Below are 12,383 nucleotides of genomic sequence, written 5' to 3' on the forward strand. Positions count from 1 at the left end.
GGTGGGTCCCAAAAGCAAAACAATAAGGCTTGATCCGCACAAAAGACAGAAGGGAAAGCAAAAGCAAAAAAAAAGAAAAAAAGATGGAGAACTTGATATGCACTGCAACTGCAAGCCCCCATCGGCCTGGCTGGCCGGCCCTGCCCCCGGAACACTCTAGAAACAGCCCCACGGGCCCTTAAGAGGCCGTTTAACCGCACGCAGCTCAATCCAATTCCAATTCCAATCCAATCCAATCAATCCCTTGCTTGGATCCATCCCCACCAAATACCGTCGATCTCTATTCATCACCTCTCCTATTCTATTCGCTCCCCAAAGTCTTCGTCTGGTCTTCCTCCACCTCGACGCAGACATGGCCGCCGCCGCCGCGTCGGATCTGGAGAGCAAGGCCAAGGAGGCCTTCGTCGACGACGACTTCGAGCTAGCCGCCGAGCTCTACACCCAGGCCATCGAGGCTGGCCCAGCCACCGCGGAGCTCTACGCCGACCGAGCCCAGGCTCACATCAAGCTGGGCAGTTACACTGGTGCGTGTTTCCCGCCTTTCCCTCCTCAACCCCCCCCCCCCCCCCCCCCCCCCCTGCGGCTCGATTCGTTTGCTTATGCCGAACCCTGTGACGATTTGCCGCGTGGACGTGGATGTGGATGGAATCGCAAGGCTTTCCCCCTATGAGATGTTTGCGTGTGGCTCTGGGAGCAGATGTTCGATTCGCTGTCGCTTGTTGCGTTGTCGGTGCGGTTCTAGGTTTGGTTATAGAGTTCAGACAGCGAGTTAGGCCCTAATAAGCTCGGTTTGTTTTCGTTCCGAATCTTTACGTTACTTGTGTTGTGAGCCCAAGTGTCGGTGGGTCAAAAAGATGGGCTCCGATGTGGGTTGCTCTGATTTGTGTGAAATAAGCCTGATTTGTTAGGGTTGACTTGCCCAGTTTGCACAGGCTAGGGAAGACAAGGGGGTAGAATAGCATTGCAGCGTGTTTAGTTTTAGCCATTACACGACTTGCGCCCAAAAAAAGATACTCACTTGTTGAGTTGCTAAGATTATTGCTTGCTTTTTGCTCATATATGCTTTTGAAATTAGTCAAAACGGGTGGTAACGCTGAGATTCTATCAGTGGGTTATTTGATCTCTGGCTGTTAAAATGCCTTGTTGATTTCTGTTCCTACATCACGGCCTTCAGTTTAACTTTGAAAAGGAATGGGATCTTAATGTGGTGGCATTTAAAGTGTTATATTTATATAAACTATGAGGCGCTTAACCACCATAAAGGATATGGGTAGTATCATCATTGCAGTATTGTTATTTTGCTATCTTGCAGTTCAGTATTCTGAATAAGTATTTGGTTGTTTGTGCACTTTGTTTTATTATTACTTGTTCATGTATCATTGAAGTGTTGCATAGAACTCCATTTCCATCCTCATGCTGTAAAGTAAAATGTCATCCAAATGTAGAGCTGTCGTATGATAATATGGGTGTTTTCTGAAGGCGCGTCCCAGTTGCAAATTATTAACCCTTTTGCCCTTCCATCTAGATATTTGTCCTGTACGTGCTTTTGTTTTTGTTTTTCTCATAGAAGTGCCCTTGGAAAAAGTTCTTGCTAAGCAGAGGCAAAATATTTGCCTATTTGTCAATTTATGAGGAATAAAATGACTATGGAATACATGCTTATCATCCCGAAGTTAGATACGGTGTCCTAGCATGGCCAAGGAGGTGAGGGCCTTCCTCTCCAGCCTTATGCCATGAATGACGGTTGCCTTTGTGAAAAAACTGTAGTTATGTGGTTTGTAACCAATTGTCCGTTTCTTTGTGATAACCAAAGTATCCCTATGTTGCCTGTGTAAAAATGCTATTCAGGCAACTGCAAGCCACTGCTTGGTATACCAGCAATTACATCACATTAACCAACTACTGTAAAATTGTATGTAAATATGAGGTTATTTGTTTGAATGCTTCATAAATTGAGAACAAAAAACTAATTTGATTCCCGTCGTGAGGTCTGGATTCTATGTTTCTGACTTGGTGGGAGCCTTGTGCTTTTAAAAGTACAATGGTAATTGTAGAATATCATTAAACAATCGTTCTACTCAAACTATGAAGGAAAAGGTTAAACCTGTAGATTCTATGAATGAAAAGATATAGTAGTGACATCTGTAGATTGAAGATTTACATTGTTGTCCTGTCATGTGATTGTTTCCAGGGCATGGAGTAGTGCTTATGATTCATAACCATGTTATGTACTTTGCAGAATTTTCTTAGCACCTAATCCCTGTTTGTCCGTGACCTGTAGTCGTTTCCTTGTCGTTACATATTAGTGAAGCCATGAGTCTTATTTGTTTGCCTGTTATGTCTAGAAGTTTAAAATGTGCCACACCATCCATGTATGAGTACAATCTCAGTTCAGTTCTTAATTACCAGTCAAACTTATTTTGTAAACTTTGGCCCCCGAATATTATTTAACTACCTATCATGAAACATCATATAAGCTCAATTAGCTATTCACTATATTTACAAATATTTTTCGTTCATTTTAAGCACTATCCTCTCACATTCATATTATTACCCCATGATCATACTCATAATTGAGTGCCTGTCTTAGTCTCAAGTGCTCTTTTTCGGTAGAGAACACATAAACCAAGAGAATAATTTGTGCACCTAGGTGCAAGAGAATGGCATGATGGCCGTTGAGGCTAATTCCTTCATTTTTGGGCCGATGTCTAAAATGACATTATTTGTGGACATAAGGAAATAGTTAAATCATTCCTGTTTTTTTACTTGTTACCTGATAGTAGTTGTTTGTTTGTACTTAAGCAATATAGTGTACTAAGGGCGTGGTATTTTTTGTCTTGCAGAGGCTGTAGCTGATGCCAACAAAGCAATTGAACTTGATCCCTCGATGCACAAAGCGTACCTTCGGAAGGGGTCAGTCATCCATTTATTTGTTTCATCAGCTGAACATAATATTTACGAAAAACTGCCATCTATTGCCTTTTTATTTTTATTGATAAGAGTAATTCTATGCAGTTCTGCTTGCATCAAGCTGGAGGAATACCAAACTGCAAAGGCTGCTCTTGAAGTTGGTTCTTCCTATGCATCTGGTGACTCAAGGTTTACTCGTCTTATGAAGGAGTGTGATGATCGTATTGCTGGTGAGTCGAACATTTTTAGCTCAGCAATTGCCTATTTTTTTTTCAGTTTAGGCATGCCATAATAGGAATATATGTCCTTTGTGTTTGCCCAATTTTTGACTTATTGTTTTATGTTAAAATCTTCTTGCATCATCCAGTTTCCGGAACATGCTAGCACTTCTGAAGCTGCATATGATCTTTTCAGTTGCTCTTTCTTAAGCTGCATATGATCTTTTCAGTTGCTCTTTCTTACCCACATTTGTACTACTGGGGTGTCATTAACTTGTTATGTGTTCAGAGGAGGCTAGCCAGGCGCCAGTAAAGAATGCCGCTGCGGCTGTTGCTCCTGCTACATCTTCCGGGGCTACAACTGTGGTTACTGAAGCTGAGGACCAGGATGGTGAAAATATGGAGAATGCACAGCCAACGGTAGAAGTGCCAAGCAAGCCCAAATACAGGTAATTGGTGCAGAATTCCTTCAGATAAAAAAATATTTTCTATGTATAAGCCCATTTAAAATTTGGGGGACATCTGCCACAAACACTAAAATTTGCGTTTGCTTTCTACCTCATTCACATCGTCAGAGGTGTGCATAATACTAGTGTATCTAGGGAATGATTAAGGATGCTAACATTTTCTGGTAATGCATTTTATGTTGTAGGCATGACTACTACAATACTCCTACAGAAGTGGTACTGACTATATTTGCTAAGGGTGTTCCAGCTGACAGCGTGGTTGTTGACTTTGGTGAACAGATGGTGTGTTTCTCTTGCCTTATTCTTGCAAAATCAATTGTTCTTTCACCCTGTTGACTAATCTAGCTTCGCTTTCTAGCTGAGTGTCTCAATTGAACTTCCTGGTGAGGAACCATACCATTTCCAGCCTCGTCTGTTTTCAAAGGTACCTTCTCATCTTCCTAACCTTTATGTGACTACTTATGAACACAATGCAAATAGTACATGTTGTATTTGTTATATGTCACGTGTATGATGCATCGTTTGGTAAGAGATAGTAAGCGTTCAGAACTGGTTCCATACACGCAAGGTAGGGTGACTCAAAAGCATAGTTGACATATTTTTGCTAGTGACTAATTTGTATAGGTAAATACAACTTTAGTACAGAGAATCAATAATTTATTAATTTTCCCTCAAAACATTTTATTCATCCTCATCTAGAACATGAGCACAATAAAATTACTTCTTGGTATAGTATGATCTCCTTTGCAAATATGTTTACGAACAATTTTGAAATACATGATTCTGGATATAACGACGAAGCCAGACTAAACAGTTGTTAGTCAGTTACACATGGGGATGGAGGATTCTAAATGAGGTCTTCTTTATATGGATTATGTACTACTCCCTCCGATCTGAATTAATTGATGCAACCTCTATATAATGTAGGGTTTTTAATCATTTAGGCCACTAGTTTTTGTCCCACTACTCGGTTTTGCCATTAGAAGTTACAACCTAAAAAGCACGGATACGGGGACACGGACACGGCGACATGCATACGGGGACACGGGATACGGCATTTTCCAAAAACAGCCCATCGGGGACACGTCAAGTATATATATAAATAAATAAATAATGCCATATAATATAGAGGTAAAAAGGAAAAAAAAAACAAGAGATCGCCCCAGTCAACAGTAACTCTCGTAACATAAGCCCAGAGAGGATATTAGTAGTTGGGCCGGCCCAGCTAGTGCATGCCACGGATCAATCTGCACCGTCAAAACTCAAGCCCTATCTCTCTCTGCCCTAATGCTTTGACCAAGCCGCCACTCTCTTGCCATTGCCCCTCCTCCCAGCGATGGATCTCTCAACTCCCCCCGCAGCACCTCTTGCCACCCCCCTCCTCCCAGCGTGCTCCTCTTGCCGCTGCAGCAATGGCAGCAACGAAGCACAGCAGCAGAGGCACAACAGCAACTGCGGCAGCGAAGCGCAGCAGCAGCAGCTGCGGCAGCGGCAGAGGCGCAGCGGCAGCACGGCGGCGGGAGGGTGCTCCAGATCCACGCTGCCTGAAGTCGGAGGAGGGTGCTGCTCCGACCGGTGGATTAATCAAGCCCTTCGCGTGTCCCCTACGTGTCCCAGCCGTGTCCTCCCTTTTCTTTTCTTTTTTTAATTCATAATTCAGGAAATACGGCGGGATACGCGTATCCCCGCGTGTCCGAGCGTATCCCCGTGTCCGACCGTATCAGCACGGGGATTCGGCAACTTCTGCCGTGTCCATGCTTTTTAGGTTACAACTGCTCAAAATGCCATTGTTCAGTGAGATGCTTGCTAAAAATTGCCATTGGACACAAAAAAAAAATGCAATTAGTCACTGTTACTGTCAGGTCTAACACGTTGACCATGTTATATGACCAAAATACCCCTAGACTCACATGTCAGCTCTCTCTATCTCACATGATAAGGGTGGGCCCCACTTGTCTGGAGTAAGCAAGCGGATAATTTTAGAGGAAATAGGAAAGTTGTTGGGGACCGAGTGGGACCCACACTTCACACTAGTGGGATAGGGAGAGCTGACATGTTGGCCCATGGGTATTTTGGTCATATAACATGGTAAATGGGCTTTGAGCTATTGCACATTCATTGGTAATTTTATTGTTTTTGACAATCAGATCGTCCCAGATAAGTGCAAGTATACTGTATTGTCTACAAAGGTCGAAATACGCCTGGCAAAAGCTGAGCCAGTAACTTGGACATCACTGGATTATACTGGTAAACCAAAGGCTCCTCAGAAGATAAATGTACCAGGTAATTCCTTGAGGGCTGAATGTGAGCAAAATTATAGGCTTGTCTAGTGGGAAAACCTTGCTGTGATTGAACTTCTGTATTGATTATTACTACATCTGACCGACTCTTCTATGGTATTTGAAGTAGTTGTTCTACAAGTTTTTCTTATGAAAAATAATCACCTAAAATATTTTAAATCTGCTGGACATTACCAGCGCCAACTTTGCTCAAATTTATGGCATGTTCCTGACAAGATGGTCAACAAGAATATGGTGATTTCTGTACCAAGTGAGAAAGATACTGTCATGCACACTGAGGGTAACAGATCTATGAGAAAATTATATGAAATGTTAGATGGCGCTGACTCCTAAGTGTATGTAAACAAACGCAACACATTTACTATTTCAGTCCCAGGCTGTTTATGTAGCCCTCAAGCTCGCAGAATGGCTACTAAGGTAGTTTAAGCCTGAACCGTGTATGTGATTCTGGGTTCTTAGATGAACAGCATACCGTGTCTCAGTTCTATACAAAACTGATTTCTGGGTTAGTGTTATATTGCATTGTCTTCCATGTGTCACTGAAACATTCCATGTATTCCTTGTTTTGCAGCTGAATCAGCCCAGAGGCCATCTTATCCTTCATCAAAATCCAAAAAGGACTGGGATAAGCTTGAGGCTGAAGTGAAAAAACAGGTTTGTGTGTGTGCAGCTGATATCATCTTTCAGCCTTTCCTTTCACTACTGCCCTAGTACCTACCATGGAAGTTTCTCATGATTTTGAGCTTGTTTCAGGAGAAGGATGAGAAACTTGACGGTGATGCTGCATTGAACAAGTTTTTCCGTGAAATTTACAGTGATGCTGATGAAGATATGCGTAGAGCAATGATGAAGTCCTTTGTAAGTGCTGTCTCCATCCTCTTGGCTCCCCTTTTGTCAATTGACCTGTGTTGGCAAAGATCGCAACTGAGATCATACTACTACTTGCTGTCTCAGGTGGAGTCTAATGGAACCGTTCTCTCAACCAACTGGAAAGATGTCGGGAAAAAGACGGTTGAAGGAAGCCCTCCTGATGGAATGGAGCTCAAGAAGTGGGAGTATTAATGAAACCAGATCATCCATGTTGTAAATCCTGGTCGTAAGTGTTAACATGGCTGCAGACTTGCAAATCAATGTTGGTCGGATTATGTGTGTCTTCATTCTGTTTCCGTATTTGTAAGCTGTTTGCGTGGCAGGTTAGCTTTTAAGTACTTATCCTAGTTTTGCGAGCTACAGTTGGTAATGGAGTAAGCCCATACCTGTGCATCTGTGGTATGGAAGTGCAAAACGTCCGTTGTAACTGGTGGCAAGACTATCAACTGTGGAACGGTGCTATTTTTTGTCTGAAATCTGTGCTTTTTTTTAAATTTAACTCTTCATTCTTGTTTGATCAGTTTGATCACATCAATCTTCAAATTTTATGTAATCTGATTGTCTCGGAAAATTAGAAGTTAGTAAGTGAATTTCATTACGGGCGAAAAGAGCGGAATCACTATTGTAGTAGCGGAGCACGATTTACCGAGACCTTCCGTTTGATTCAGGAAGGTTGGCTAGTTCTTATTGATTTGTCGTGGTCAAATGCTCAGCCCTTGATGAACTACAATTCCATGTATACAAGACTACTGGTCAGTAGGCAGCCGTTGACTGGAGCTACATAAGAAATCTTCATCAATTTTGTTGAGTGGGATCAAGCACAAAACGCACATCAAACGCATATACATGGCTGCTTGCCTGCTGCGTGACCCCTCCTTCGCAAATAGGTGAACAAAGGGTTCCCTCAAAAAAAAAAAAAAGGTGTGAACAAAGGGGCAAAAAAGTTGTCAATCGGTGGTGCCTATAGGTTATAGCTACAAATTTCCTCTCCAGCTATAGCGAGAGCCGTCGTCCCAGGGCGCCATCCTCGTCGAAGACGTGATCCAGGTCGCCATCCACGGGCGCCAACAACTCGTCCAGGTCAAGCTCCGTCGGCCAGAAGTCGCTGCCGTCATCCACCGCCGCATCTTCAGTGGTACCGTCCACCGCCATGGACGACGTCTCGTTGCTTTCATCCTCGCACCTCACCGGCTCGTGGGCATTGCCGTGTCTCTTGGGCGAGGTGGTCGTCGTCGTCACGTGGTCCTCGGCAGGGGTGGACTTGTGGCGGGTGGTGCCGGCGAGCGCGTTGATCTGCGTCGGCACCGGGTGGCAGTGCTCGGCCATGTAGGTGATGACGAGCACACCGGGCTTGGCCGGGCTGCGCTCCACCAGTTTCCGGGCCATGCATCCCTTCATGCTGCTACACTTGTAGTATCCCCTGTCACCACAAAGCTAACAAATTTCAGTATGCGGACCAGGATTACCGGTGCTTCTATACGTATACTGATTACGTATAAGATAGGTAGCAGTACGGAGGGCCACTTGAGTACAGCAGTACCAACCGGAGTATGCGTGTTGTACTGCAAAAGTACAGGTGACGTGTAGCGGCCAAAACGTGATGCCAAATTGGCAAGGTGAGCGGCTAACATCTACTAGTAAGTTCTAAGCACCAGTTCATATGCATGTTAGGCGTAATTATATGTACTGTTCGTAACTACAGTAGTACTATATCCAAATGAGAAATCTGTGTAAACCTTGACTCATCTTATGAGAAATCAGTTGTTGAGAATCTGTTAACAGCAGTACTGTAGTTTTTTTTTAGGGAGATGCACGGTGTATGGAAGAGACGCGTGGAAACGGGCCGGTGGAAGTGGTTATAGTTAGTTAATTACCGGGGATAAGGCGAGCCCTTGATGGGCTTTTGACCGTACTTGCGCCACGCCCAAAGGTCGGAGGAGACGCCGCCGTCGGCCACTGGCACCTCGCGCACCTCCTTCTTCAGCTGGCTCTTCTTGCTGCTCACCACCAACACCACCAACAACACCAAACAAACAAAATCACAATTTGCACTGCATATACGATCGGGCCGGATGCAGAAATCAACTTGGTATGTAACGTAAGCAGTACCTTCTTTTCGGGCGCGGGGTGGTGGTTCGTATGCCGGGCTTCCGGCCAGGCGGCACCCGCGGGCGCACGCCGGACGTGGACGCGGCCGCGGGGAAAGAGATCATCATCTCATGGCGGTCATCCACTGCCGCCCACGACTGCGGCGACGGTGCCGACAGCAAGAAGGGCTTGTGATCCAAGTCCAGGTACTCGAGGCCGTAGAGCGACGGCGCGTCCTTGGCCGCGGATGCAGGCCGGAGCACGTCGCCGCGTGGTTCCCGCTTGACCGTCGTCTCCGGCACCGGCGCCGGAGACGGAGAAGGACCCGCGCGGTCCTGGGGGTGGGAGGAGAAGGTGGTGCAGCTCCTGACGACGGCCTGCAGGTCCCAGTCGTTGAGGTGCTCCATGCGCAGAAGCAGGCCGCACATGAACGGCGAGCAGGGATTTGAGCTTGGAGAGGTTTGACGAAGTGATCTAGCTAGGTCGAGAGGTAGAGAGGAGGAGGAGGACGGCTGGGTTCTGGCCGGCGCGGGATAGGGTTGACTTTGAGCACTGGCAGGCCGGTCCGGGCAAATATATACGCGTACGCCTGTACCACTGCTACATGGTGTAGTAGACGCGTAGTATGCTGGGAGGACGGACGGACTCTGGCCTCTGGGTGGATGATTCGAGGTCGTCCAGGAGGAGCGAGAGGAGTGGCACGAGGGCGATGACTCGATCCCTGTAAAGTCAAAGGCAAGTGGTGGGCACGGCGCGCGCTTCGCAGCAGCAAGCGCAGGGGATAAGAGAGGAGAAGATCGCGTCCGGATTTGAAATGATCAGCCACTCTCCATTGTTGTATTGTGTAATTGTATACGGGGGCGGGGCTCTATGCACGCACGCACGCACGCACTTGTCAAAAGGGCCTTGTCTTCCCTTCCCTATTGTTTCGTTTGACTTTGCTCCAAATGTCAAAAGGGAGAGAGGGCTGAGCTAGAGCTAGAAGAAAAAAGGGTGGAATCTTTGGAGGGAACTCTCTGGCGTCATTTAACTTTAAAGGAGAAGGAGAAGGAGAAGCCACGGACAGGGGAATATAGATACGTAGCAGTAGCCGCGAATTAACTTTACGCTTGCTTGACTCTTTATTTATGCCGATCCTATATTATTGGCTGCGCTTGACTAGCCACTTGGGCGCGTCAGGCGTCGGTTATTCTGGATCTGACCTTGTGTAAATGTCAAAGGGCAGAGAGAGGGAGCCGTGGCACAAAATCTCGCCCATATGCGTCAGATCTCTCAAGCCGTTCGGGGGTGTCGCGTGGGGGCAGAGCGGCCGAGGGCGGCGCTCCAATCGGCGCGGGGATAAGTGGCAAAGCGACGGTGGAGTCTTTTGGCCACGACAAGGACGCGAGAGGGATCGGCCCCTCGGCCGGTGGTCGTCGTCTCTCTCTCTCTTCCTTGCTCGCGTCCCGCCCAGCCGCTGTTGCCGCCGCGCGCTGCTCTGTCTAGTGCGCGCACGCGGGGGCCCGGCGCGCACGCGCCGAGCCCCTCTGCTCCGCTCCGTCCCACGCGCAAATTTTACATCACGACAGCGATGGACAATTGGAAGATAATAAGTAGTACTCGTAATATGGATAACCAAGTGTGCCTGCCTGCCTGCCTGCCTTGTGTTGAATGACAGGTACGCTTCGGTCCGTCCACGTTATCCATGGCTGGCTGGCCGATCGCCACTACTGCGGCTGTTAGGTTTGGGTGTGCAGTCATCCCCTCATCGTGCTTCCCGTTGAGGGCCGAGTGACACGTGATCTCGGTCCGGTTGCCGGTTGCAATCACCCGTCCGCTCCGGCTGGCTACATGGCACATCCATCCTCATCCCGACCCCTCCCGGTAAGCTGGAACATAAAGCACGCCCATGCATACACCAAAAACTTCTGCCGTCCTCTTAATTATTACTGTACCGTACTACCCGTGAAGCTTCTGTGATGGCCAGCTAGGCTGCCTGCATGCTACGTAACGTACGTCTACATATCGAGCCGTATAGAAACTTGGCACGACAGGATTACCACGAGAATGTTTCTTCATTATGCGCGCACTGAAACTCGCTTGCGAAAAGAGTAGCTAGCCGATTGCAATGTTTCAGTCACGACGAGAAGGATCGTTGCTCATAGTGGGCTCGTAGCCGGCGACGCCGACGGCTCTCTCTCTGTCTGTCTTTGCACCAAGTGAAATGGTCCATCCATCCCTTTTTGTGCGTTGCAATCCCGCAACTTGGCCTAGATGCGACTTTCCTTTTTTTACGACGGAATGACCGATGGACGAGCTAGCTGATGCTGAACCTTCGAGAGCAGCGCCTGATCAAGGGAGCCAAGGGGCCTCCGTTGACTTGCCCGGTCCGCCGGTTGCCCGCGGCGACGCGTTACCTTGCACGACGCACACCCTTTTATGTGACTGCTCCAGACACATGGCTGGAGCAGAGAACTCTTCTCTCGGGAATCTGGGTGTCATTAATGCCATCTGATACTGGTGTACTTCTCAAAAAAATACTCTAACAAAGAATATGAACGGTCATAGTGGGAAGTATCATATAGTACTATCATCCATACACCCTTCGTCCACAAATAAGTGTACATATAGATTTGTACTTAGTCAAACTTTTTAAAATTTGATCAACTTTATAAAAAAATAGTAGCAACATTTACGGCATGAAAATGATATATTTGGAAACTTCATGTAAATATAAATCTATTGATACTAATTTGATATCATAAATGCTAGCAACTTTTTAAATAAAATTAGTCAAAGTTTAACTAGTTTGACTGACAAAAAAGGAAAATGTACACTTATTACCGGACGAAGGATGTATGAGAGCAAGTACAATAAGGTACAGTCAACAGACTGTAAGGATTAAAATACTATATTTTTTTTAAGTTGGATGAAAAAGAAGAGGAGAGAGAAGGGAAGCGGGCTCTTCGTGAAGAGCTAGCTCTAGCACGTGCTCCTAGGTGTTTTGTGAGAATGAAAGGTGAATCATATATGATAAAAGTAGTACTCTTTTATAGCTAACTATTGTATAAGCTAGCTATAAGATGGACTATAAGATAGCTTATAGTCAGCAGTTGGCTATTCTATTAACCATGCTCTGATACTATTGTATGATACTGCCTTTATAATGCATAGTATCATAAACTAGTATCATAGATGACCTTATTTATTGACATCCATGAAACATAGAGGGTGCTTGGATCCAAGGGACTAAAACTATTTTGATCAACTTTCATGTTGAAAATATTTTGGTCTGACTTACGGGTTATTTAATATTATTTTTTAAAGTTTTATTCAATAATTAGGAATTAAAAACAGATTTAATTAATTAAATTAAAAAGCTATTATGACATCAGCATGATGTCATGCTGACATCAACAATTGACTGGTCAACTGACCAATGGGTCCCATGCGTCATAGACACAAGTTTTAATTAAGATTAAATAGTAATTAATCAGATTAATTTAGTGGGGGACCCACGTGTCATACTCTAATTATTCTAATTACCCAAT

The 12,383-nt window shown here is 45.6% G+C and overlaps 2 protein-coding genes across 2 annotated transcripts; one reads left to right on the forward strand and one right to left on the reverse strand.

Moving 5' to 3' along the window:
- The first annotated feature begins 217 nt into the window (after positions 1 to 217).
- LOC123443917 (protein SGT1 homolog) lies at positions 218 to 7,241 on the forward strand. The gene is made up of 10 exons (XM_045120480.1): positions 218 to 524; positions 2,844 to 2,913; positions 3,016 to 3,140; positions 3,418 to 3,577; positions 3,781 to 3,877; positions 3,954 to 4,019; positions 5,743 to 5,878; positions 6,467 to 6,549; positions 6,649 to 6,753; positions 6,850 to 7,241. The coding sequence occupies exons 1-10, from the start codon at positions 353 to 355 to the stop codon at positions 6,955 to 6,957; spliced, it is 1,122 nt and encodes a 373-aa protein (XP_044976415.1). The 5' UTR covers positions 218 to 352; the 3' UTR covers positions 6,958 to 7,241.
- Positions 7,045 to 9,831, reverse strand: LOC123443918 (WRKY transcription factor 22-like). The gene is made up of 3 exons (XM_045120481.1): positions 8,875 to 9,831; positions 8,640 to 8,762; positions 7,045 to 8,185 (listed from the first exon to the last, which is right to left on the reverse strand). Exons 1-3 carry the CDS (start codon positions 9,279 to 9,281, stop codon positions 7,759 to 7,761), a joined length of 957 nt encoding a protein of 318 aa, XP_044976416.1. The 5' UTR covers positions 9,282 to 9,831; the 3' UTR covers positions 7,045 to 7,758.
- Positions 9,832 to 12,383: the final 2,552 nt, after the last annotated feature.

Source organism: Hordeum vulgare, chromosome 3H (assembly GCF_904849725.1).
Source record: "Hordeum vulgare subsp. vulgare chromosome 3H, MorexV3_pseudomolecules_assembly, whole genome shotgun sequence".
Lineage (NCBI taxonomy): Eukaryota > Viridiplantae > Streptophyta > Magnoliopsida > Poales > Poaceae > Hordeum > Hordeum vulgare.

Bases quoted from the DNA above. Each gene is read 5' to 3' on its own strand.
- LOC123443917 (XM_045120480.1), top strand. From the start codon at position 353: ATGGCCGCCGCCGCCGCGTCGGATCTGGAGAGCAAGGCCAAGGAGGCC. The intron at 4,020-5,742 runs GTACCTTCTCAT...TTTGACAATCAG, and splicing joins AGCCTCGTCTGTTTTCAAAG to ATCGTCCCAGATAAGTGCAA. The intron at 6,550-6,648 runs GTTTGTGTGTGT...AGCTTGTTTCAG, and splicing joins AGGCTGAAGTGAAAAAACAG to GAGAAGGATGAGAAACTTGA.
- LOC123443918 (XM_045120481.1), bottom strand. From the start codon at position 9,281: ATGTGCGGCCTGCTTCTGCGCATGGAGCACCTCAACGACTGGGACCTG. The intron at 8,763-8,874 runs GTACTGCTTACG...GGTGGTGAGCAG, and splicing joins ACCCCGCGCCCGAAAAGAAG to CAAGAAGAGCCAGCTGAAGA. The intron at 8,186-8,639 runs GTAATTAACTAA...TTGTGGTGACAG, and splicing joins AAGGGCTCGCCTTATCCCCG to GGGATACTACAAGTGTAGCA.